The sequence below is a fragment of the Euleptes europaea genome, chromosome 3 (genome assembly GCF_029931775.1).
Source record: "Euleptes europaea isolate rEulEur1 chromosome 3, rEulEur1.hap1, whole genome shotgun sequence".
Lineage (NCBI taxonomy): Eukaryota > Metazoa > Chordata > Lepidosauria > Squamata > Sphaerodactylidae > Euleptes > Euleptes europaea.
The window spans coordinates 7,333,906-7,361,012 of record NC_079314.1 but is presented as its reverse complement, the minus strand read 5'-3'; the positions used below and the strand labels follow the sequence as shown (position 1 = coordinate 7,361,012).

The 27,107-nt window shown below is 50.6% G+C and overlaps 1 protein-coding gene across 1 annotated transcript; it reads left to right on the top strand.

The window, feature by feature from the left end:
- Positions 1-1,620: 1,620 nt before the first annotated feature.
- On the top strand, positions 1,621-25,597 carry PTGIR (prostaglandin I2 receptor). Its single transcript, XM_056845803.1, has 2 exons — positions 1,621-2,466; positions 25,346-25,597. The coding sequence occupies exons 1-2, from the start codon at positions 1,621-1,623 to the stop codon at positions 25,595-25,597; spliced, it is 1,098 nt and encodes a 365-aa protein (XP_056701781.1).
- Positions 25,598-27,107: the final 1,510 nt, after the last annotated feature.

The following is a 27,107-nucleotide window of genomic DNA, read 5'->3' as shown; positions in this document are numbered from 1 at the left end:
AGTTTGTACACAGATGAAGCGCTAAAGACCTTTGTATCTGCAGGGTAGCACCTGGGAAATGGGTACATCCGAGTGTATGTGTATAACCACCACTCGGTGTGTTTGCCCTTAAGTACAGTTCATGCACACACAGTCTTGTAAACCTCACAACAGCCTTGTAGAGCAGGATTATCCTCCCCATACGGCAGAAGGGGCAACAACTGAGTGCCAGGGTCTTCCTCAATGCCTCCTCACAACTCTGTGGATAAGATTTGAACCTGGGACCTCCTGAATCATACTCTGTTGTTCTCTTGACTGCTTTGCCATAACGGGCTCAGAAGGAACGGTTCCATCACAATCTCTCCCCAGATTTCCAATACCTCCTTTCCAGAGCAGGGAGAAGGGACAAAAAACAGCAACAACCCAATATAAAATATCTTCCCCATTATTTACTTGCAAGTACATCTGCCACCTCTTAAAACTATCCTTGCTCTTGTGCTTTTAACAGAATCCAGATGAGCAGAAACTCGGTGAGTGAAGCTTTTCCCCAACCACCACTTTATCATGGAGCCAGGAAAAAGCTTCACTGGCTACCTTTCTGTGAGCCTAGGGACTCAACGCAGGAGCTGGGCCATCTGGAAAAGGCAGCAACCACATTCATGCACTGCTTCCTTCCCAAATGCAGTCGTTCCAGGGCTGGTGGTGTCCAGGGCTGCTTGGACAGGCCTCTTGCGCCAGGGGAGAGTGCTTCTGCACTCGGAAGAGATTGGCATCGCCCGGCCCCTGACTTGAGTTTCGAATGCAGGAGGGACGGTTGCTGTTAAATGTAGAGCATCATAGCACAAGTTCCGCAGGGGGAGTGGATGCAGCCGTAGGCTTGAGCTGGGAGCTCTTCTTATGCAGAAGGAGCCGGTGGAGCTGGCTGGGCCAGGCTTCCCTCCTCCCCATCCTGAGTGCGAGAGCGTGGGAGTGAGAGCAGGTGGGCAGTTCGCAACTCATTGGCCTGCCCAGGCTCCTCCCCGTCTCCCGCCTTTCTGCTGGAGTTGAAAGCTGCTCTCTCTCCCTCTCTCCAGCTCATGACAGCTCAGAGAATCATCCGCGCAAAGAAGCGAGCAGACCCGCACACATACACACGCACCCTTCCCTCTGGAGGAAAGGTCCGACACCTGGAGAGGAAGGAACACGGCACCGGCGTTACCCCTCAAGCCTGGCACTGCCCCAGCTTGGCAATCCACGCCACCGGCGGAACGGCACCCCAGAGGGAAGTTGAGCCACCTGCCTCTCTGACTTCACGGTTGCCCAAGAGGTCGTTTTAGGACTCAGGCATCCTGAGGCTCTTTGCTTCCCCCCCCCCCCAGCGGAACTGACTCTCTCCCACCCTTGCCCAGGAGGGTTGGCTGCTGGCCCACTTCCCACTCCAAGCTGCTAGACCTCAATATTTCCCACAGCCATTCCTCCTGACCGGCAACCCATCCTCCAAAACTGACCACGGGCCTTAGCTGAGAATCCTGGATCGAGACCTCTGTAGCACTGCTGGCTTTAACCTCAGACCCCTCCTCACCATTGAGCCCTTGGGCCTCTGACTTCCAGCCGCCCTCCTTGCTCTTGGCGTCCCTCCCAAAGAACTCTGGGGACTAGCAAATGAGTCCGCCGACCGCTCTGACCCCCAGGGTGTCCTCTGACCCCGGGCCCCCCAGCGGCAACTGCAGCAACATCACCTTCTTGCGGGAAGATGGCGACCCGGTGCTGAGCTCGCTGATGTTCACGGCGGGCGTGGTGGGCAACGTGGCAGCCCTGGCCATCTTGGGGGTCCACCGGAAGGAGCTGCGGACCAAGACCTCCTCCTTCTGCATCCTGGTGACCGGCCTGGCCCTCACGGACCTCCTGGGCACTTGCATCCTCAGCCCCGTAGTCTTTGTGGCCTACTCACGCAACGCCACTTTGCTGGGGATGGCAGACAGCGAGAGGTGGCTGTGCAACCTCTTTGCCTTCGCCATGATGTTCTTCAGCCTGGCCGCCATGATGATCCTCTGCACAATGGCGGTGGAGCGCTGCCTGGCCATCAGCTACCCTTACTTCTACTCGCAGCACAACGTCCGCCGCTGGACGAAGCTTGCTCTGCTCTTCATCTACACCTTCAGCACCTTCTTTTGCGCCTTGCCATTCTTGAAGGTCGGGAAATACAAGCAGTACTGCCCAGGGACGTGGTGCTTCGTCCACATGGACAAGCGTCATGATGTGGCCTTCTCCCTGTCCTATGCCACCTTCATGGCCCTCCTCATCCTCGCCATCTTCCTTTGCAATGCCCTGGTGAGCATCAGCTTGTGCCAGATGTACCTCAAGCAGAAGGCCCGCCGCCGTGGCTCCATCAACGTGGCCCAGCGCCGGCGCAAGAGCTGGTTCAGCCGTGGGGAAGAGGAGGTGGACCACCTGGTCTTGTTGGCACTCATGACGGTCATCTTCGTCATCTGCTCCTTGCCTCTCACGGTAAGTCACTTGCCGCTCGTGGTTGCATCCAAACCTTCCCCTCTACGAGAGGCTGCGACCTGTCCAGGCAGGGGCTGGACACCCCCACACAGAGGAGGAAATGATTTATTAATTGATTACATTATTTGGAGGTGGTGGGAAGAGCTGTTGAGTCATAGCTGGCTTATGGCGACCCTGTAGGATTTTCAAGGCAAGAGATGTTCGGAGGTGGTTTACCATTGCCTGCCTCCCTGTCATGACCCTGGACTTCCTTGGAGGTCTCCTATCCATATACTAACCAGGGCCGACCCTGCTTAGCTTCCAAGATCTGACAAAATCAGGCTAGCCTGGGCCATCCAGGTAAAGAAGGGCAGAGAGGTTCAGAGGTGGTTTGTCATTGCCTGCCTCCCTGTCATGACCCTGGGCTTCCTTGGAGTTCTCCTATCCAAGTTCTAACCAGGGCCGACCCTGCTTAGCTTCCAAGTTCTGATGAGATTGAGCTAGCCTGGGCCATCCAGGACAGGGCATATTCAAATATTTATACTCCATCTTTCCTCTTGGCTCAGCGTCATGGTTGCTGTCTGATCCCGAGACAGATTGGTAAAAAGCTTTCACCTTCCACCCCAAACAGAAGATACCAGCAGCCACCCTTGCTTCAGGAGAGCCTTTTACCATGTTCAGAATCATGGTAGCTATGGGGGCTGGGGGGGGGAGTATATGTAGTGGGTTAGAGCTCTGGATCTGGTAGATGTGGGCTTGGCCACGAATCAAATTGGGTGAGCCTGAACAAATCAGTCTGTCTCTGCCTAACCTACCTCACAGGGTAGTTGTAAGGGTAAAATGGAGGAGGAGAGAACTCAGAGCTCCTCCGAGAAAGGGAAGGATAAAACTATGTGTTTTTTGTTTGTTTTAAAGTCTGAAACATTTTAAACAAGAAACTGCCATCCTTTTAAACAGAAAATACCCGTGCCATAGGTGACAGGCCACGTTCAAGCAAGAGATTTGTAGGTGGGATGAAATGACTGCTGATGGCCCCACCCTGGCTTGAGGGCCCCGATGTACTGGTGGTCTGAGTAATGTAGCGTGGGCTGGATGACAGCAAACGTCTCTGGATGTTTCAGCTCGGAAGTGTAGTGAGAAGCCAGTCAGACCACATTTCACGAAGTGAAATTCATCGGAACAGAAGCCGCAAGGACAGCAAATGTCTCTGGATGTTTCAGCTCGGAAGTGTAGTGAGAAGCCAGTCAGCCCACATTTCACGAAGTGAAATTCGGCGGAACAGAAGCCGCAAGGATTGTGGCTTGCACACTTCTGCCTTGCGGTGAAGCGGCAGCGTCCGGAGCCCAAAGTCCCCCATGTGGTCAACCCTGAGGCCCTGCTAGGAACGGCTCGCATGTGCCAACGCTCTGCTAACAGCTGCATCCCTGGGCTGAGCTGAACTTTGGGGATGCCCCCCCCCCCAGCGATGCAAATGCTCATCCCATGTGTTGCTGCTGCATGAGACGGGCTGGCTGGGAGCTCTCCCTCGCAGGCTACTGAAAGTCAGGGAATGCTGGCCAGTTTACTCCTCGTTTGACCCCACAAAAAAGGTAGAGACGAGGTCTGTCCTGGGATATCGGCCACGGCAGCTAAATGGCACGTCCTGGATCAGAAGCTGGAAACGATCGGCAGAGGACCGTTCTCCTTGGAGAGTTGCCAGAGGTCCCTACTGGTGCAAACGGAGAGTTGGGTGGCCTATAGGGTTGTTAACCTCCAGGTGGGGCCTGGAGATCTCCCAGAATTAGAATTGATCTCCAGACGACAGAGATCAGTTCCCCTGGAGAAAAATGGCTGCTCTGGAGGGTGAAGTTTGTGTCATTATACTGTGCTGAGCTCCCCCCCCCCCATCCAACCCTCCCCAAGCTCCGTTCCCCAAATCTCCAGGAATTGGGACTCAAAGCAGCTGAAAACATTATTCTCCCCTGAGATGTAGTGGCTAAGAGCAGCGGACTCTAATCTGGAGAACCAGGTTTGACCCCCCCCCACTCCTCCACATGAGCAGCAGACTCTAATCTGGAGGACCGGGTTTGATTCCCCACTTCTCCTCATGAAGCCTGCTGGGTGACCTTGGGCTAGTCATGGTGTATGTGTGGTGGTGGTGGGGGAAGAGATTGTGATTGTAAGCCGCTTTGAGACTCCTTGGTAGAGAAAAGAGGTGTGTAAAAACCTACTCCTTCTCCTTTCACAACAACAACAACAACCATGTGAGGTAGGCCAGGCCAGGCCAGATTCCCCAGCTTCCCTATTAAGGGAGACCCTGGCTCTGGGACACAGTAGGGTCTTTATTGTGTTTGCCATGCCTGGTCCTCGGATCAACCCCTTTTTTGGGTGCCTTTTTTGGGTGCCTTGGGTGGGTGGGCTGGGTGGCAGGGTTTTGCCTCCAGACCGGTCAGCCAGCAGCCTGCAGAAAGGGGCAGATAGGGGGATTTCCCCACACAGGAAGCCCTCGTATCCAAACTGGACATCTGCACGGCCGGAGCAGACTTGCATGAGGAGAGCAGCTATCCGGCCAATGCAGATGAAGCAAGGTTTGGGCTCTTGAGCCGAGGCTGGGCTCTCCCCTTCTCCGTTTCTCTTCATTTTTCCTTGCCTCCCCTTTCTCTGCCTGCTCTCCCCTTTACCTCTCCATTTCTTTCTTTTTTAATTTTTGCCGGATTACATAACAGAAGTCTGTCCCAGGTTATTGGCCCGGGATGCCTCCAGGTTCCAACACTGGAGAAACATTACAAACAAACAAACAAATACGAGAAGGAAGAGATACACTTATCAAACATAGGTGGGGTTGCCAAATGACCACCAAACATCAGCCTGGCCTGCTCCTCTGCCTGGGGAAGACCCTTAATCCCTCTTCTGGCCTTGTCAATTGTGCTGTGGTTACAGGCCCAGCCAGGAGCAAGGGACAAGTTTAAAAGACGGCATCCTGAAGCTGACAAAAGCACACCAAAACTACACCCTAATCCAAATTCATCCATGGATTAATCCTTTGCACAGGCAGAAGCAAAAGCTGTCCAGCCCGTTCTGTTAAACGTTTCTCCCCCTTTCACAACATCCTTCCCGTCTTTTCCCTTCTTTGACTCAATCCACAATCTTTCTAGTCATGTCCTGAATTGCCCCGCACCAAAAGAACTGGAGAAAAGGGGATGTGGGTGGGGGGCTTTCCCAGTTTCCTCCTTCCCAAAATATTGGCAGGGGCAGCTCCAGACTCAGACATGTGAATCAGTCCTCCGAAGGGCCCAACCCTCGTTCCTAAAAATGAGCCCGAGTGAGTGGGCTGGGAAGGCGGAGAGACGGCGCGACTGTTCACATTCCCTGGCAGCCAGGCCGCCCAACACACCCGTCCCTACATCCACAGAGAAGGGGCTCTTTTATCACTTCTATTCCCTCTGCAGCGGGCCACTAAAGGGTTGCCAACTAACCTGGAACTGCTGCCGTGTCCTGCCCTTCTGCCCTGCCCTGCTAGAAACAGCAGTTGAATTTTCCCCACCACCACCACCACGGCATGGAAATACTTCATTTCACCCATCTGTTACGGTTGTATCCCCCTTTTTGGACAGAGCGACTCATGCCATTTAAATTGCCAGTGGCTGGAGCTGTGGATAAATGAAAGGCAGGCGCAGTTTCCCTGCACTTGGGCTTCTAAATGGAAAGAAGACCCAGGTGTTTGGTTTGGGACTGCCAGGGGCACACCCCAGGGAAGGGGGCGGGGGGGGGGGAGGCAGAGAGGGAGATCCCTGCAGGGAGGAAGAGCAGAGGAGGTGTGATGAATGGGCATCATTTACGTCCAACTGGGACCAGGCTGGTCTTCTCGCTGGGCCTACTGTGTGCCCTGCCCTTTTGGGCCACTGGCAGAAGCCAGGGTGCCCCCGACTGGCCTTTGTACACAGTTGCACAGGGCAACTGTCCCTGGACAAGAGTTATTTCTGGCAGAAGGGGGGGGAGCAGCAAGCTCTTTCCTGTGGCTGATATCAGGCTGCTCTTCTAGGGTTGCCAGCTCCAGGTTGGGAAACATCTGGAGATTTGGGGGTGGAGCCGGAGGAGGAGAAGGTTTGGGGATAGGGTTGTCACGCCCCTCTTCACCACTGGTGGGAGGGTTTGGGGCGGAGCCTGAGGAGGGCAGGGTTTAGGGAGGGGAGGGACTTCAATGCCATAGGGTAAAATTGCCAAAGCGGCCATTTTCTCCAGGGGAACTGATCTCTATCGGCTGGAGATCAGTTGTAATAGCAGGAGATCTCCAGCTACTACCTGGTGGTTGGCAACCCTATTTGAGGAGAGGGGGAACCTCAGCAGAAGACAATGCCATAAAGCCAACCTTCTAAAACAGCCATTTTCTCCAGGGGAACTTATCTCTTTTGCCTGAAGATCAGTTGTAATAGTGGTAGCTCTCCAGCCGCAGTCTGGAGGTTGGCAACCCTATGCTCTTCCCCTTGAGATGGTGTTCTTCCTGGGATAGGGAGGAGGCTCCTAGTCGATTGCCCTCAATCCTCTGAAGAGGAGGACAGATCCAACTAGTGGTAGAGGTTAGGGCAATCCTTGCCCTATTGCTGCAAGCATGGGGCAGGTCAGTACTCTTAGCTGCAACTTGTGCAGGAGTCAAGAAAAAAATTGGCCACCCATGGCATCAAGAAACTCAACAGCAGGAGTCTGTGTGTGTGTGCCATCAAGTCACAGCTAACTTATAGTGACCCCGTAGGTTTTTCAAGGCATGAGAAGGTGGGAAGTGGTTTGCTGAGAGAGATCTGAGAGAACTGGGGCCTGGCAGTGGCTAACCACCATCTAGGCGATGATATTTAGGGTTGCCTGGTCCCTCTCCACCATTGGTGGGAGGTTTTGGGGGCAAAGCCTGAGGAGGGCAGGGTTTGGGGAGGGACTTCAATGCCATAGAGTCCAATTGCCAAAGCGGCCGTTTTCTCCAGGGGAACTGATTTCTATCGGCTGGAGATCAATTGCAATAGCGGGAGATCGCCAGCCACCACCTGGAGGTTGGCAACTCTACAACTGACAAAGCAGATTATAGTCTAGGGTTGCCAGGCCCCTCTTCGCCACCAAAGGGAGGTTTCTGGGGTGGAGCCTGAGGAGGGCGGGGTTTGGGGAGGGGAGGGACTTCAATGCCATAGAGTCCAATTGCCAAAGAAACCATTTTCTCCAGGTGAACTGATCTCTATCGGCTGGAGATCAGTTGCAATCGCAGGAGATCTCGCTAGTACCTGGAGGTTGGCAACTCTAGATGTATTACAGCTGGGAGGGGATTGGCCCTTTGACTGGCAGAATTCCCACGGGGTGGGGGGAGCACATAATGGGAACAAGCTCAGCCAAGCGGCCCCTGCAGAGTGGCCGTGGGGACCACAGGTGGAGGTGTGCTGACTCTAGGTAGGTCTGCTAACTCCAACTTGGGAAATTGCTGGAGATTTGGGGCGGTGCTTGAGGAGGGCAGAGTTTGGAGCATGGGAGTCATGAAAATCCCTATTCTGAATAATGCTTTTTATAGGATAGGGTAGGGGGCACTGGGGTTGAGTTTGTGGAACCAAGGGAGCAGTGGCCCGAAAAGTTTGGGAACCACTGCTCTAGGTGATGGCTGGAGATCTCCCGCTATTACAACTGATCTCCAGCTAACAGAGATCAGTTCACCTGGGGGGGGGGAATAACCACTTTGGCAGTTGGATATGGCACTGAAGTCCCTCCCCAAACCCTGCCCTCCTCAGGCTCCGCCCCCAAAATCTCCAGGTATTTCCCAACCTGGAGCTGGCAACCCTAGCAGCCGTTCTAGCTGTCCTTTCATGGGCCCGCCGCTAGTGCCTTTAACGGGCCTTCTGTGCGGAAACGAAGCCAGCAAAGCTTAATTTCCACCACTGAGTCGTCTGCCAGGACAAACTCCGCTGGCTCCGTCCCTGTGCTGTCAGCCGCTGCTCATACTGGGGGCCGGGAAATGGGCAGCAACCCTTATTTAGCCCAAGGAGCCCTGGGAATTCAGATTTATTAGGGAGGCTTCTCTTCTTGAGAACTGTTTTCTTCGCATTTATCACTTGGCTGCTTCACAGGGCTACAATTCCCAGGGTTCGGGAAGGGGGGGGCACACATTTATTTTATTTATTAGCTTTATTTATACCTCACCTTTCTCCCCAGCGGCTTACATCACTCTTCTCTCCCCAAATGTATCCTCACAACGATCCTGTGAGGTAGGCTAGGCTGAGACTCAAAGGGTTGCCAGTTCCAGCTTGGGAAATACCTGGAGATTTTGGGGGTGGAGCCTGGGGAAGGCAGGGTTTGAGGAGGGTGGGACCTCAGCTGGGTCCAACGCCATAGAGGCCCACCCTCCGAAGCAGCCATTTTCTCCAGTGGGACTGATTCCTGTAGTCCAAAGATCAGGTGTAATACTGGGAGATCTTGATCTGGGGTATTCAAACCTGGGTCTCTCAGGGGTGTCAGCTCCAGGTTAGGAAATACCTGGAGATTTGGGGGGTTGGAGGCTGAGGAGGGTGGGGTTTGGGGAGGAAACCTCAGGCAGGTATAATACCATATAGTCCACCTTCCAAAGCAGCCATTTTCATCAGGGGAACTGATCGCTGTCGCCTGGAGATCAGTTGTAAAAGCAGATCTCCAGCCACCACCTGGAGGTTGGTAACCCTACTCTTAACCTAATCTGACCTTCTAACTGCTACACCATGCTGGCTGCCTCTCAATTCCTTCCTTGAACTCTCCATTTGTAACAGCACCACTGTGTAGGGTGGTGGGGTTAGAAACTTGTGATGGGCCCCAACTTGTAGAACGGACCACTGACCACAAATGGCCAACACTTGGGCTGTAGTCAGGTTGGAGGCTGTTACCACCCTCTCCCTGTCTGGGCCTTGTGCCCAACCAGAGTGTCTCCCAGAGCATCTGGGGTACAGGGAACTTTTTGATAGGGTTGCGAGCTCCGGGTTGGGAAATTCCAGGAGATTTGGGGGTGGAGCCTGGGGAGGGCAGGGTTTGGAGAGAAAAACAGCCATTTTATCCAGGGGAACTGACCTTGGTGTTCTGAAGATCAATTGTAATAGTGGGAGATATCCAGGTGCCATCTGGATGTTGGCAGCCCTACTTGTTGGCATTCTCTTGCTTTGTGCATCACTCTCCTCTTTGCCAGCTGAGCTTCTGCTTCCTCCCTCCCCAACAGTTCAAGGGCCTTGTTAAGTAGGGATGCCAACCTCCAGGTGGGCCCTGGAGAGACCCCCCAGAATTACAGCTAATCTCCAGACAACAGAGATCAGCTCCGCTGGAGAACATGGCTGCTTTGGAGGGTGGACTCTACGGCACTGGACCCCACCAAGGTCCCTCTCCTCCCCAAACCCCACTGTACCTCCAAATCTCCAAGGATGTTCCAACCTGGAGCTGCCAACCCTACATTATCAGCCGCAGGCGGGCCTTGGCGGAACAGGCTGTCTGATTCGCAGCACTCAGCCAACCAACCCACTTGGCTGAATTGATCACATTTTCCTAGCCAGAGCCAGAGTGGGAAATGCGCCAGGCTGCCAGAGGTGTTCCGGATTTCATCTCCCCCGAGGGAGCCGTGGAGATTAGGATGAGGCCTAAGGCCGTTCCAGAAAAGTTTGGCCTCATCCTAATCTCCACAGCTCCCTCGGGGGAGATGAAATCCGGAGCACCTCTGGCAGCCTGGTGCATTTCCCACTCTGGCTCTGGCTAGGAAACAACCATGTTTGTTTCTTAGGGAAAGGTTACAGCCAAGGGTTGTCAACTCCAGGTTGGGAAATCCCTGGAGATTTGGATTTGGAGGTTGGGGAGAGTGGAGTTTGGGGAGAGACCTCAGCAGGATATAATGCCATAGAATCTACCCTCCAAAGCTGCCATTTTCTCCAGGGGAACTGATCTCTGTGGTCTGAAGACCCACTGTAGTTAGGGTTGCCAGCTCCAGGTTGGGAAATTCCTGGAGATTTTGGGGGTGGAGCCTGACTACACTTAGGATCGCCAGCCTCCAGGTGGTGGCTGGAGATCTCCTGCTATTACAACTGATCTCCAGGCGAAAGAGATAAGTTCACCTGGGGAAAATGGCTGCTTTGGAAGGTGGACTCTATGGCATTGAAGTCCCTCCCTTCTCCAAACCTCTAGGCCCCACCTCAAGGAGCCCATGTTTGGCGTGCTGATTGCCCCAGGATCAACCCTTGGGACCTCTAGTTTAAAAAAAAAATTAAGATCCTAATTTGTGGGGGGGAGACGATGCCATCCAGCATAGACAATGCCAACAAGGTTGGACTGTTGGCCTCTGTTGACTGCTGTGTGGGTGCCCTGGCAGGGTTCCAACCCCCTCCCTGCTGAGGCTGCCAACTTTTTTGTGGCTGCCAAGCCCCCGACAGCAGTTGGACATTCAAAAATTAAAAGGAGGAAGCTGAATTTGCGTCACCCTAATCGCCATGCCACGAAAAACAAAACACATGCCCTGTCCCTGTGTTAGGCAGTTTTTGAAAGGGCAGGAGAGCAGGGGCCTGTCAGAAAATAGCCAACGCTACCCAAGAGTTGCCAACTCCTGCTTGGGATATTCCTGGAGATTTGGGGGTAGAGTCTGGGGAGGGCAGGGTTTGAGGAAGGGAGGGCCCTCAGCAGGGTATAATGCCGTAGAGTCCACTCTCCAAAGCAGCCATTTTATCCAGGGGAGCTAGGGTTGCCAGCTCTGGGTTGGGAGATTTTGGAGGTGTAGCCTGAGGAGGGCGGGGTTTGGGGTGGGAATAGGGTTTTCAGTTCTAGATTGGGAAATACCTGGAGATTTGGGGGTGGAGCCTGAGGAGGACAGGATTTGGAGAGGAGAGGGACTTCAGTGGGGTATAATGCCCCATGTCCACCTCCCAAATCAGCCATTTTCTCCTGATGAACTGATCTCTGTCACCTGGAGATCAGCTGTAATAATGGGAGATCTCCAGCCACCACCTGGAGGCTATGCAACAGGAATAAACCACCTGGAGGCTGATAACCCTAGGAGGGGAGGGACTTCAGTGCAGTATAATACCATAGAATCCATCTTTCAAAGTGACCGTTTTCTCCAAGTGAACTGATCTCTGTCACTTGGAGATCAGCTGTAGTCCCAGGAGAGCTCCAGCCACCACCTGGCGGTTGGCAACCCTACAGGGAACTGATCTCTCCATTCTGGAGATTTAATTCCAGGAGATATCCAGGCCCCACCTAGAGGCTGGTAATCCTCACTCTACCTCCTACACTAAGGTCAGAGTGTGACAGGGCAGGTGTACAGGATTTCCACGGCATCCAAACCCACATGGAAGGCAGCGTTCCCTGTAGGCTCCATTCCAACCACCAAAGCAGAAGATCAGGGCTCTTCTGTACAGTGGGGTCAGCACGGGAGACTTTCTGGGGCAAGCAGGTGTCTGTGTACACCTGTGAGCTATTGCTGCATCTTTTTGCACATAAATTGCTGAGGTTTTGCTACACAATCAACCTGCCTTTTCATGTTTGCAAGGCAGGAGATTGGTAGGGTTGCCAGGTCCCTCTTCGCAACCGGCAGGAGGTTTTTGGGGTGGAGCCTGAGGAGGGTGGGGTTTGGGGAGGGGAGGGACTTCAATGCCATAGAGTCCAATTGCCAAAGAGGCCATTTTCTTCAGGTGAACTGATCTCTATTGGCTAAAGATCAGTTGTAATAGCAGGAGATCTCCAGCTACTACCTGGAGGTTGGCAACCCTAGAGACTGGGGTGGTGAAGATGGGTAGGAGGAATATGGAGCTGCCTTCTACTGAATCAGACCCTTGGTCCATCAAAAATCAGTAACTACTCAGATAGGCAGCGGCTCTCTGGGGTCTCAGGCAGAGGTCTTTCACATTACTTACTGCCTGGTCCTTTTAACTGGAGATGCTGGGGGTTGAACCTGGGACCTTCTGTATGCCAAGCAGAGGCTCTACCACTGAGCCACGGCCCCTCCCTATAGACAGCTGCATTCCTGTTGGTACCTTGGCCGACTGAGGAGGGACTTCCGATCCATACCCTTGCAAAAGAGGGCAGCGTGTGTGCTTGCCGCTTTCAAGGGCGGATTCTGTTGGTTTTTCCCCAGGGCATTTGGCAGGGGTTATGTCAATAAAAGAATACTATGTAAGGCTGGGGAAACAGGCAAGGGATCAAGCCAGCCTCTAATGTCAACTAGATGTTTCTGCTGACACAAACCTCCAGTCCCTGTTCTCTTTCTTTGCAAAGCCTCCAGGGGCTGAATGGAACCCATTTTCTGCCATAGCGTAAGAACTGTCTTGCCAACTCAGACTAGAGATCCGCCCAGCCTACAACTACAGCCAGCCAGGCGTGGGGGACCAGACCTCAGCTTTCATGTCTTAACAAACAAAACATTATGCTCACCCCATGGGTCAGGAATGACCTGGTGCTTGCACAGAGGACTACCATCAGGTCCGGTGCCAGTCATTTTTGCGCCCTAGACAAGGCTAACTACTTGTGCCCCCCCTGCATTGCTAACCAATTTTGAAAAACAGATGTCTTGTAGAAAAAATAAAAGCACAAAATGTTTTATAAGATGTTATAATTCACTCTGTTCCATAGCACTGTTGGGGTTCTTATCTTAAAATAAAAAATATATAAATTGTCAGTTGCATTTTTTTCAAGAAGGTAATTTGTTTAAAAACTGTGCCCCTCAGGCCAGTTCTGCGCCCCTCTGAGGTTTGGCAACCATACTTGACAGGTAGAAGCAAAATGACAGCCAAGTTGCTGGATTACTTTAGCACAGTTATTGGGGAGGTGGAATGCAACATATATGCCACCCTGAACTGACGTTACCTGGGGGACTTGTGAAGCTGGGACAATCCAGGTATCAGAATTCCCCGAGCTGCTAGGAATCTGATGCAAGTTCCCAGATATGTTAAGTGCCTTCTAGCTTCTGTATAAGGCTAGCTTTCAAAAAATGTGACTTTCCTGGCTTGTAAGGGTTTAAAATATCTTTTCCACCCCTGGAGTTTTCTTGATTTGAATATGGGATCGGCCCCAGAAGTCCACTTTCACAGGGCAGGGTGGGGGAAGGGGTAGTGAAGAGGACAGAAACTTTGAGCGTATGGAAAGGGGCTTTTCCCAAAGGTCTGACCTTCACAACCACTGCAGCCGCTGCCTGGGAATTCACAAGGGAGGCTTCCAATGGCGTCAGGGACTCCCAGGCATTGCTGAACTCTGCACTTCCTCCTTTAAAGTAGTGGCACCAACTTGAAGGGAATGGCAGAGAGTTCAAACCTGGGGTACTGTCCCCAAGCCATGTTTTCGAGGGCTTGTTTTGCATTGCTGTGGCAACAGGTCTGTGTGTGGTGGGGAGGGGAGATAAATGAAAGGCAATATTGAAACAGGTGAAACTGTGGGCGGAAGGAAACCTCCCTGGGTGTGGAAGGTTGCGAAATAGGAATATGATAAGGAAAGTGGATCAGAAAAGCCGGAAGAGATGGGCAAGAGGGATCCTGTTTCCGATACCCAGGGCAATTACAAAGTTTGCCAGGGGCTACCGGGTCAAAAACAGAGAAAGCAGCTGCCCCATGGGGAATTCCTGATGAAGGAACTGGAGAGGGGAAAGGGTTGCCAACCTCCAGGTGGGGCCTGGAGATCTTCCAGAATTACAACTGGTCTTCAGCTGACAGAGATCAATTCACCTGGGGGGAAAAGGCTGCTTTGGATGTTGGAATCTATGGCATTATAACCTGCTGAGGTCCTTCCACTCCCCAATCCCCACCATTCCCAGGCTTCACTCCCAAAATCTCCAGGAATTTCTCAACCCAGAGGGGGCGATCCTCTCATTAGTGGAGTTTAACACCAGCAGTGGCAGAGCCCCATATCCCGGCTTTGACACCATCTTTTAGTAAAAGCCCAGTAATGGTAATCCAGAGACTATCTCAGAGCATGTGAAGAGTGCGTTTCCTCTCATCCCTGGGTAAGCCACACCCGTTTCCTCCCCACCCCACTCTCTGCCACAACCCTGCAACTCTGAGCAGCTGAATTCTGATGCCTTCCTGTTATACCCCATGGTTTCACACCATCTCATCTAGAGATCTGCAGGGAGACAAGTTTCAGGAAGTGGGGGGCGGGAGGAGATTTTGAAGTCTGGTGTCAGGGCTAAGGCTGCTACCCTAAGTAGGCGGTCTTCACTTTTAGTTGGGGGAATTAGCTGGGGAGACAGAGAGTGAGAGGGGGTAACTGGGATCAATAACCTATGTACTGTATACCAGGATAGTCTTGGGTGAAAACTCTCAAATGAGCAGGCAGTTGTACAAGTAAAACTGGCTTTATTAAAGAATAAAAATAGTAAAACAATAAATCTATTTTAATAATTAACATACGCACACAAAGCATACAAAAGCTGACTCAGAGAAAAGGGAGGAAGTTGGATAGCGTTGCAGGGATGGGCGATAGTTACCAGTCTTGAAGGGATGTCCAGGGAAAGTAGTGCTGAAGAGCAAAACGACCATCGTTTCCAGGAGCAAAAGGAAGAGCCTTGTGCAAGTGGGGGTGCACGCACAGATCCAGGACACACACACACACACACACACACACACGCACACACTGTGAATGGCCAAAGGACCAATATTTATACCCCAAAATGGGTCCCGAAAGCGGTATGAGGTAAGCTGGCAGGAAAGCCAGAGACAAAGAATTGATTGCTTTTCCAGGGTCCGAACAAAAAGATAGGAGAGGCTTGATGGGTCGTCAAGACCCAAGAGAATGCCTGGACTATTCTCCTGAATACTGATTGATGGGTGGGATGGGTGCAGATAGGGTTTATGTGGTCATGAACACACAAACCTGCCTTATACTGAATCAGACCCTTGGTCCATTAAAGTCAGTATTGTCTGCTCAGACCGGCAGCGGCTCTCCAGGGTTTCAGGCTGAGGTCTTTCACATCACCACCTTGCCTAGTCTCTTTAACAAGAGGGGCCAGGTCTGCTCAGAGCACTGATTAAATCACCTTAGGGTGACACAATGGAGATTAACTAGCCCACTGTCCAGCCAGGCACACCTTAGGGCCGGGGGAAAGTTCAGGGGCCAGGCTTGACACACAAGACATATTCCAAAGCCCTCTGAGAGGCATCCCTTTTGTGGGGAGCAGCATCTTGCTTTTATGCCAGTCTTTGGCCCCCATGCCTTCATGGCACCCCTTAGTGGGAAGAGGGGTCTAACTGCTTACAAGGCCACCTTGCAAGTTCACCTTGAACAATGCTTAGCCTTTTGGTTGCTTTTGTCTGGTTTTCAATGGAGTTGCATGTAAAAAGGTAAAGGTAAAGGTCCCCTGTGCAAGCACCGGGTCATTCCTGACCCATGGGGTGATGTCACATCCCGTCGTTTCCAAGGCAGACTTTGTTTGCGGGGTGGTTTGCCAGTGCCTTCCCCAGTCATCTTCCCTTTACCCCCAGCAAGCTGGGTACTCATTTCACCGACCTCGGAAGGATGGAAGGCTGAGTCGACCTTGAGCCGGCTACCTGAAACCAACTTCCGTCGGGATCGAACTCAGATTGTGAGCAGAGCTTTGGACTGCAGTACTGCAGCTCACCACTCTGCGCCACGGAGTTGCATGTACTTGCTGTTTTATTTTAACTTTGTCCATAAGCCACCACAAATACCCCTTGTGGATCCGCTCTGCTAAGGGAGACGCTTTCCTCAGGCGCAAGGGGACTTCAGCAGAAGGTACGACTTCATCCCGTGGGTAGTTGGCTTGCAGAACTCACTGCTACCAGATGTGCTGACAACCTCTGGCTCAGATGGATTGAAAAGGGGACTGGGCACATTTATGGAGGAAGAGGTTTATTGTGGGCTTTTAGCCATGATTGCCAAGTGGGGCCTCTGGGTTTGGAGCTGATTGTCAGATGCCTGGGCAGTTGCCGGCGTATGTGTATGGGGGGGGGGGTTTGTGGTCTTTCCTGTGTCTGGCCATTGTTAGAAACAAGATAATGGACTAGATGGATCATTGGTCTAATCCAGCAGGGCTGCTTTTACATTCTTAGTAAGACCCGTCTGTGGGCTTCATCCCTTGGAGAGAATCTGTCAGTCTATGCCTCTAGATTCGAGGCTAGTACCACCTTGGAAATCAACAAGATTTTCAGGGTATAAGCTTTCGAGGGTCAAAGGTCCCTTTGTCAGTTTGTGTCTGTCTGTGGTCACTCTTGTATTAAAACAATGCCCAAGTGGCAGATGGAAAACAATATCTAGCCAGGACACGACGGAAAAGGCAGAACAACCCCACCCCCCAATCCACAACAGTCATCCCAATTTGTCATTGTATGTCACTCACACCTAGGGCTGCCAACCTCCAGATCTCCTGCTATTATGATTGAGTTCCAGACAACCAAGATCAGTTCCCCTGGAGAAAGTGGCTGCTTTGGAGGGTAGACCCTGCTGAGGTTCTCCCCTTCCCCAAACCCAGCCCTCCTCAGGTATTTTCAACCCAGAGCTGGTTATTTATTTATTTATTTATTTATTAAACTTATATCCCACCCTTTCCCTGCCAAAGCAGGGCTCAGAGTGGCTCACATCCAACATACATTTAGTCATAAAATCAATTTATACCGTTATCTAATAATTAAAATCACAAGATCCAAAATCAATGACATTGATGATGTTTCCATATCAATAGTGGTTGGAAGATTCAGGTGGGGGAGCGGCAGGCATATAAGTAGATTAAAGATGGAACAAGATGGAGCATGGAGGCCAGTATATGAGGGAACCATTGCTGCCCTCAACCGTAGGCTCTGCTTGCCCCTGCCTAACCCCCACAGGCGGCAGCCCAGAAAGCAAGGCCCAAGAAGAAGATCTCAACTGGTAAACTAGACCATATAGCTCTATAACGACCCACTGTTATTTTCCCTTCCTCCAAGGAGCTCAGGTAGGGTTGCCAGTAGGCTCCTGCTATTACAACTGATCTCCAGCCAATAGAGATAAGTTCACCTGGAGAAAATGGCCGCTTTGGCCATTGGACTCAATGGCATTGAAGCCCCTCCCCTCTCCAAACCCCGTCCTCCTCAGGCTCCGCCCCAAAAACCTCCCACCGGTGGTAAAGAGGGGCCTGGCAACTAGGAGCCTGAGGAGGGCAGGGTTTAGAGAGGGGAGGGACTTCAGTGCCATAGAATCCAACTATCTATTGGCTGGAGATCAGTTGCAATAGCAGGAGCTCCAGCCACCACCTGAAGGTTGGAAACCCTAAGCTCGGGGCAGCATACGTCCCTCCTTGCCCGTCCATCACCAGCTTGGTTTTTGGGAAGCATTTAAATGCCAGACAGCATTTTTACACCCCAAGCCCTTTTTGCAAAGCCTCCCTCTTTCGCCATCAATCCCATGGCTTGCATTTCTGTGATTCATGTTTCCTTAGATGACCCAAACATGAGGCAAAGATGAGGAAGCTAAAGACTGCAGGAGACACAAGCTAGGGTTTACTTTTACTTTTAATGTACATAGATCATTACAGAAGTTGGAAAATGCTTTGCAGCCATATTTTCAAACCTGGAATTACCTTTACCTAATTCTATGTATAGGTAAGCTGTTTGTGGTGGTCAGTAGTGAGGGTAAGGCACTTTTTGAATGCTCAAGAGCACTTTATTACTTCTATGGTTCTGGTACTTCTGGTCAGTTAAAAAAGGGAGGCCATATCAATTAAGCAACCATTTTAAAAGAACTGCCTACAAATAATTCAAAACCTGTGGGTTGTAGATACAGTTGCCAGCTCCAGGTCGAGAAATACGTGGAGATTTGGGGGGGTGGACCCTGAAGAGGGCGTGGTTTGGGGTGGGGATCTCCAGCTACCCCTAGTCGTAGGGTGGGTAATCTCCATTTGCAAATATTTAAAAGAATGTCCAAAAGAGAGGGAACATCATGCAGGGCTGGAGGACAAGGAATAGGCTTAACCTTCAGCAAGGTAACTGAAGTTAAACATTTTAAAAATAAAATAATAATAATAATAGTAATAATTCTAAAAGGCTATGGCTGCCCTATAAGCATGCATCAGTTTGTACCAACTAGCCATCTTTTCTTCTCTCTTACACAAGATGGAATGCCTCTTCCTAGATGGCTCCTGCTATGACATGGGTCACCACCATCTCAGAAGCATTTTTCTGCTTCCACATAGACAGGCAGGAATGCCTCTTAAGATGGCCCCTGCTGTGATATGTACATAGATAATCTATAAACAGTAGGACCGGTCTATCTGCATGCATATTCAATTAATCAATGGGTCAATTAACTGGCCCATTATCTTACTGATCAACAAATATATACTAGAGATTGGCTAAGATACCTTTAATCTGGTGGCAGATGTTCAGCACAATGTTGATTCAATGAAAAGGATGCAGGCGTCGTTCTCTGGACGAAGGCAGCTGGGAATGATTCACCTAAAGAAAAACAGACAGCGGTGGGTAATCTCCATTTGCAAATATTTAAAAGAATGTCCAAAAGAGAGGGAACATCATGCAGGGCTGGAGGACAAGGAATAGGCTTAACCTTCAGCAAGGTAACTGAAGTTAAACATTTTAAAAATAAAATCATAATAATAATAGTAATAATTCTAAAAGGCTATGGCATGCATCAGTTTGTACCAACTAGTTAGGTGTCGTGGCTTCCTTTCAAGTATCACGGGGATTGTCATTTAGACGAAATGCTGAAAAGTTCCCAGGGTACTGTAGCAAGAGATTCCCTCCCACATCCGACAAGAGGGACCCGCACTAAACACGTTTAAAGGCTTTGCCTGTGCAAAACCGTGTAGCAGCAGAGTCCTCCAGGATTTATCTATTAAAGGGAGATTAACAACCTTTAATTCTGATAATACCAAAGAGTAAGGGGGTTGATTTGTTTCTTTGAACTATTAACTAGCAAACCAGACAGAACACCTGTAGAAACTTTGTCTTTTATTGAGAAAATAAAACATTATTTTTATTGAGCAAGACAGAAAAAAATACAGGCATGACAAAATCAACTGTACAATTACTGTGAAGATAAATGCTAAAATTATCAAAGTTCCTAGCATTGCTTAATCATATTATAGCAAGTAATAGTTTTAAAAGCAAATCAAGTTTCAGCTTTTGTCTCACTGCTTTTGGGGATTATTAAAAAACCGAAATTATCTACCTGGTCTTCTTCTGAGACTTCCCTCTAGAGAAATCGGATTTGCTTGTCACAGGAGTGCATATTTATAGGAAACTATCAATCTTATCTTTCTTTCAATCTCATTATAATCATGTGATCATAACTAGCTATTTGATTGGTTATATGAGATTATTAACATAAATGCAAATAAATCAGTCAGCAGGTGCATATGAGTTACATCTGATATAGCAAGATAAGAAGGCCCTTCTCAACTCTTAACCTCTATTAAAAGGCAATTAAATGAACTTTTCTGTAACTGTTTCGATTAACTGTCCAAGATGAAAGTAGTCCTAAGCAAACAAGGCTCATTGACTGTTGAAAAGTGCTTGAACTCTCGGTTAACTTGCAGACTAGGCAAGAAAAGAGTAGTGATATCACGGCTACAGCGCCTTGCGTGGCTGATGCCCTCCGGCAGGACCCCAGAATGCCTGTCAGTTCATGAAGCGACAGGTTAGGGCAGAGGAGGGGAGAAGAAGGTGGCTTCTGCTCATCAAATGGCCGCTTTGGCAATGGCACTCTATGGCATTGAAGACCCTCCCCTCCCCAAACCCCACCCTCCGCCCCAAAAATCTCCAGGTATTTCCCAACCTGGAGCTGGCAACCCTAACCTGTGTCCAAACTAAGGTTACAAGATCCGGATGGCTTATTTCATCCTTTCCAAAATTTCATAAATGAAAATAGGGGGATTGGGTCCGATGGATCAATTACACCAGGAGTCCCCAGCCTTTTTGAGCCTTCAGGGCACTTTGGGATTTCTGACATGGTGTGGTGGGCGCAGCTACAAAATGGCTGCTGCAGGAGGCGGGGCCAGCTACAAAATGACTGCCACCGCTTACCTTCACGCCACACAGTGAAGATCCTTGTGCTGTGGTGGCAGCTGATGCCAAAGCAATGTTTTTAAAAGTCAATCAAATCTCCAGTAGCCAATCAGAAGCCTTGCTGGGCAACAGCCCTACCAGGCCCTGCCCACTTCCTAAAAACACTTGGTGGGCCTCAGAGAAGGTGTTAGCAGCCACTGTGCTGGGGACCCCCTAAGTTACGCTAGTGGAAGAAAATCCTCCAGTGTAAGGGACCTTCTCCTGACACAAAAGATGATATCTGACTCTCACACATTTACACATAGACTGTTGCACATGCCATCTGAGATCTGGTCGAGAATTTGGATTAATGCAAACCTCAGCTTTTTAAAAAATGCAAATGACACCGGGTTGTGAAGATACTAGTGGAAAACCTGCAGGGGGTAGCTGCCCTAGCCCAATCCTATATGCTTTTCCTGGTCCCAAAAACTGAAAATTTGCCCAAAGGCTTCTATCCCATTCAGTGAAAAGGCACATTTTTGAGTAGGCCTCCCATGCAAGGCCCACGGAAGCACCAACTATATATTTGCCTGACAGCCGTTTCAGAAACACCGACCTAGGCTTGGGCCCAAATCTTTTTGCGTGCAGTCTGATCATATAATTTCTTTTACTCATCAACAGTACACAATCCACAATACCAATCTAATCTGGTTTGAAACCTATCATGGTTTTCTTCCAAAGAAGCTTGAGAACTGAGATTTTGTGGAGCCAATGAGAATTATTTTTTGCTTCATCACAGAGTTATCATTTCCATAGTTTCTGGATTGAGAATCACAGCAGGTTTGAAACTGGTTTAAACCTGTAGTGGAGATGTACGATGTGTCCCTGCCCTAGTCCTTCCATTTGGTAACACATTAACAACAAAAATGAAGTATATGTTCTGGCTGGTGTGATATTAAAATGCAAACGAAGCATTTGAACACATGAAGGAGTGTTATGCTGAGTCAGAACATGAGTCTATGAAGCGCAGTCATCTCCTCTGACTATGGTTATCAACCTCCAGGTGGGGCCTGGAGATCTCCTTGAATTACAGCTGATCTCCAGATGACAGGGATCAGCTCCCCTGGAGAAAATGGATGCTTTGGAGCATGGACTCTATCCCTGCTAAGTTCCCTCTCCCCAGATCTCCAGGAATTTGCCAACCTGGAGCACAACCCTTTCCTGATGTCTTAATTGTAAAGATGTGGTTGACGTTACCAATAGTGCCCGCAAAATAAGAGAGGGGAGGAAAAACCCCAGACTTGACAACAGATCTGGACTCAATTGTTCATTGTTTCCCTCCCCCTGAACAAAGACCAGAATTTGTCCTTGGACACCTGCACAACTCAACAATGTAATTGAATGAATCTGCCTCTCTCACATCACGTCTCACAGACCAGTTTCTGGACCTCCTCTGCACTTAGGGTTGCCAGCTGGGAAATACCTGGAGATTTTGGGGGTGGAGCCTGGGGAGGGTGGGGTTTGGGGAGGGGAGGGACTTCTTTGGAGTATAATGCCATAGAGTCAACCTTCCAAAGCAGCTGTTTTCTCCAGGTGAACTGATCTCTGTCACCTGGAGATCAGTTGTAATAACAGGAGATCTCCATCTACCACCTGGAGATTGGCAACCCTAAGTGAAGATCTTCTAGCCAGGCCCAGCTTTCTGAGCCCCCCCCCCCCCATAATGCCAAGGCCTGTTTTCCAAGGCTGGAGTCGTTGGCCTCAAATCCGTGCCGTGAAATAATTATATTGTCGGTAATTACCACGCAATCTGATTAGCCTTCAAGTAATAAATCTATGGTGGGATGACTTCTGGTATGATTGTGCCCACAGAAGGTTCTTGTCAGCTAACTTCCAGGGTGTGAGGCCTCATTGGCATCTGAATTCAGCTTAGCATATTATGCACAGGAAGACTGGAAATGAACTGGACGTTTGAGGAAGAGCAGGTGGCGAAGGTGATCACATTTTGGTCACTTGTCCCCCACCCCCACAAACAGGGAAGATCATGGGAAGAGAAAGTCACATCCACCTGAACCTTTCTTGCAGCCCCATAGGGTTTCTGCTCCCTCAGAAGGACCGAACTCCCCCATTCAGTTCGACCTGTTCTGGGTCTGAGGCTGCTGACTCACCCTGGCCTGGGGTCGCCTCGCTCTCCCTGTGCGTTTTGCCCGCATTTTCCAGATTCGGACTAAAATAGCAAAATGCACGGGGAGAGCAAGGCGACCTCTGAAGAGTGGGAAAGGCATGAATAATTAAAGGGAAGCCCCGACGCAGTCGGCAGGGTGACCGCAGGGAAATGACCCTGCATACAAGAGCTTAAAGAGGTTGGTGGCGTTCATTCTCTGCCATCAGATTCTTCTTTGTTTCCACTGCAATAGACTGGCAACTTTGGTGGGGTTTTAACTGATTGCTCTCCTAAATCTAACCTATTAATCCACTGTATTTAAATAAATTTGCATATCAGCACTATCTTCAAAGAAAGATGTTGATGAAATAAGGAAGAGCCGTTGCTATTTAACACACATCTTTTTCACAGCAAAGGCTGTTGCAAAGAGCTTTGTGTTCCACTACAGAGAAGGGTGGGGGCTCTTCACTTTCTGCACCTCTGGTTCAAATTTGCCCTCTCCAGTTATTTTATTTTTATATTTATTATTTTCTCCCCACTGGGAACCCCAAGTGGCTTACATCATTCTCCTCTCCTCCATTTTATGCTCATAGCAACCCTGTAAGGTAGGCTAGGCTGAGAGTGTGTGGGTGACTGGCCCAAGGTCACTCAGCAAGCTTTCATGGCAGAGTGGGGATTCGAACCTGGGTCTCTCAGATCCTAGTCTAACATGCTAACCACCACACCAGTTGACTGGTTAGCTCCGCAGACGGGCTACTTAGACCAACTAAAGTTTGATGTTCATCCGGGTTCCTGGGCTGCCTGCCCTCACACGCTTTTCACGGGGTCAGCAGGGTGGTGTTTGGCGGCAGAAGGAGGGGGCATGCCAGCGAGGCCAGTGACGAGCCATAGCAGCTAGCACCCTTGGCATTTTAGCAGATGAGGAAGTCTTACTGAGTTCTTGCTCACTGGAGGAGGAAGCATCTTTCGAGTTTCAGTCACACATCCCTCTAGCAACAATTGCACAAGCCTGACTCAGATGTTGGCCACTTTTGATTGAAAACCCCATCCCCTGCATGCCTGCCTGCCTTCTACGAGGCCTGGGTTGGAAGCCAGAGGAGGAAGTCCAGTCTATCTATGGTTTTTAAAGATACCTCTTTTTAACTGTACTGTTTAGATATTATATTTTTGTATGTAAGGTTATTCATGTATTATGGAATGTACTGAATTTGTTTTGCTTATGACCAGTTGGTCCACAAGCATAAAGAATGGAATAAAGGGAAAAGACCAGTCCAGTCTAGGGGCCTGCTGCAATCAGAATGGGGACGACAGGTATGGTTGCCAGCTCTGGGTTGGGAAATACCTGGAGATTTTGGGGACGGAGCCTGAGGAGGGCGGGGGTTGGGGAGGGGAGGGACTTCAATGCCATAGAGTCCAATGGCCAAAGTGGGCATTATCTCCAGGGGAACTGATCTCTATCGGCGGGAGATCAGTCATAATAGCGGGAGATCTCCAGCCACCACCTGGAGGTTGGCAACCCTAAATGGCTGGCCTGGGGCAACACACAGGAGGTAACAGGCAGGGCCTCACAATTCATGGAGGGGAGCCAGACAGCATCCAGAGACACAGCGCCACTTCTCATCATATGCATAACTAGGTTTATAGTGTGGAAAGAAGGCAGCAAGGCATGGCCCAATCTTGTCACATCTCAGAAGCTTGGAGGGAGACTGCCAAGGAAGGCTCTGCAGAGGACAGCAATGGTAAACCTCCTCTGCTTCTCACTTGCTTTGAACGCCTCTTGCTGGGGTCACAAAAAGTTTGTTGCAACTTGACAACACTGACGTTTATTGGGTGAGCCACTCTTCATGGCCAGCCTCTTCATGTCTACCATTAGGGTTGCCAGCCTCCAGGTGGTGGCTGGAGATCTCCTGCTATTACAACTGATCTCCAGGTGACCAAGATCAGTTCCCCTGGGGAAAATGGCCGCTTTGGCAACTGGACTCTATAGCATTGAAGTCCTTCCCCTCCCTAAACCACACTCTCCTCAGGCTCTGCCCCAAAATCCTCCCGCTGATGGCGAAGAGGGACCTGACAACCCTATCTACCATGGTGTGCCACTTTTGGGGGGCTGCTGCTGCTGGGATATCCCTAGGGTTGCCAGATCCCTCTTCACCACCGGTGGGAGGTTTTTGGGGGTGGAGCCTGAAGAGGGCAGGGTTTGCAGAAGGGAGGGACTTCAAAGCCATAGAGTCCAATTGCCAGAGCAGCCATTTTCTCAGTTGAATATTACAACTGATCTCCAGCTGATAGAGATCAGTTCACCTGAAGAAAATGGCAGCTTTGGCAATTGGACTCTATGGCATTGAAGTCCCTCCCCAAGCCCCGCCCTCCTCAGGCTCCACTCCAAAAACCTCCCACCAGTAGCAAAGAGGGACCTGGCAACCCTACCCTACACAGAGTGAGTACAACCAAACAAACATACAGTACAACACTAAAATGATTAAAACTATAGGTAAAACACACACAAAAAAACATAGAAACAACAAGGACACACCAGATGGAACTAAAAAGTGTTCAGTTGCTGGTGGAAGACAGCAGCTGGTGAGTATCCCTAGGGAGAGAGTTCTGGGATTTTGGTGCCACCGCTGAGAAGGCCCTGTCCCAGGCTGCCACCACCCACCTAGCCTCCGAAGGCGGGGGCAGCCCAGAGCAGGGCTGCAGAACATTATTGTAGCTGTTGCTGGGCAGGCTCGTAAGGGAGCAGGCAGACTGGGCTGTGAGTTGGGACAGTCTCTTCACCTTCCCTCTTTTCCCCATCTCTTTTCCTACACAGATCAGAGCCTACATTGGCGGCATTTCTCCCGATGGCCAAGAGACACGGGACATGCTGGCCTTCCGCCTCAGCGCACTCAACCCCATAGTGGACCCGTGGCTCTTCATCATTTTCCGCAACTCCGTCTTCCGCAGCATCAGGGACTTCGTCTGCTGCCGCCTGGGCTGGCTCTCTCTGCCCAGGACGCGGAAGGCCTCAGACAAGGTGGTGATGCAAGACGGCGTCTCTTTCCAAGGCACCTGTGTCTGCTGAGAGCAGATCTCACTCTCGGTCACCAGGGCAGGAGTTCCCTGATAGGGGGCAGGTTGGGCCAGGTGGGGAGCCAGGAATGAAGACGAGGAGGTGGAGAAATTACACTCTCCTGCACCATCTCAAAAAGGCCGAGCTTCTCTGAAGCCTGAGGCACAGATCAGCTTGTCGTTGTAAGAGGTGGGAGATCAAGGAGGGCTCCTTGGCCACCCCGGGGGTATCTCCAGCAAGAAGGTCCTCCACACGAATGCACTGTTTGGTGCCCCACCTTCAGGTTCCCAAAAGGGACACTAGGAAAGGAGATGGGGGGGCCAAGGTTAAAGGCAGCCTCCAGTTCCCCTGCAAAGGAGAAACTGTGAAGGCACAGGGACAAAGATGCACTCACATTGTGAAGGCACCGACACGCCCCCATCTGGGGTTGCCGGCTCCAGGTTGGGACATTCCTGGAGATTGGGAGTTAGAACCTGATGAGGGCAGGGTTTGGGAAGGGGAGGGACCTCAGCAGGGTCCAGAGCCACAGAGACCACCCACCAAAGCCGCCATTTTCTCCAGGGGAACTGATCTCTGTGGTCTGGAGCTGCTTGTAATTCCGGGAGATCTCCAGGCCCCACTGGGAGGCTGGCAACCCTACCCGCATCTCAAACAGCCGCCGTGCTTGGCTCTGCCAAGGCCACCAAGGGATCGAAAGGGGGAGTGGCGAGAAACGGTGTGTGGCTGTTCCGTGCTTTTGGTGCCAATTCGCTTTCAGAGTGTGGGATTCAACTGATTTTGGAAATGTGACTGTGAATCGTTGAAACTGTAAAAATAAAGGATGTGTTTATATCTGGGTGTCTGTGCAACTCCAAATACATGGATCCTGCTATATTTTGTGCATATTTTGTGCCTTTCCTGACAGCTGACTTTCTTGGCAAAATTGCTGCAGCGAGCCAGCGTGGGGGAGCAGCTGACACGTCAGGGTAAGACTAGGGGAGAAAGGGGTTCAAAAGTCCACTCTGCCATGAAGTCCAGCCTTGAGTAAATCACATCTCTTGGCCGAGCCTACCTTTTAGGGTTGTCATGTGGATGGCAGAGGCGAGACCTGTGTGCTCTGCCCTGGGCTCCTTTGGGGGAAGGGCAGGACAAAAATATGATAAACAGCATCCTAGATATTTTAGGAGATAGCATGAAAGTGAACTGAAAGAGGCAGATGGACGAACACACACCTCATTGGACTCGTCACCACTGACAGGTTTTCGCAGTACATGAACCCACCAATCCTATTTAACCAGAGGTGGGTGCACCACAGTCAACAAATCCCATTTTCCAACCCCATTTCAACGCTCTGAGAAAACGGCTGTCTTTCTCCAGCCTGAACCTCCGTGTAAGTTTCTTGTCCTCGTCCTGCATGCAAGTAAGCTTGAAAACACATGGGACATCGGGGGCATGTGTGTGCTTGAGCACGATGTACCTCATACAGCCAAGAGGTGGGCCCTCGGGGGGGGGGGGAACTGCTTTTCAACTCCCTTGTAAACTG

Coding starts and splice junctions, on each gene's coding strand:
- PTGIR (XM_056845803.1), top strand. CDS start 1,621: ATGAGTCCGCCGACCGCTCTGACCCCCAGGGTGTCCTCTGACCCCGGG. Junction 2,467..25,345: donor TCTGCTCCTTGCCTCTCACG/GTAAGTCACTTG, acceptor TTTCCTACACAG/ATCAGAGCCTACATTGGCGG.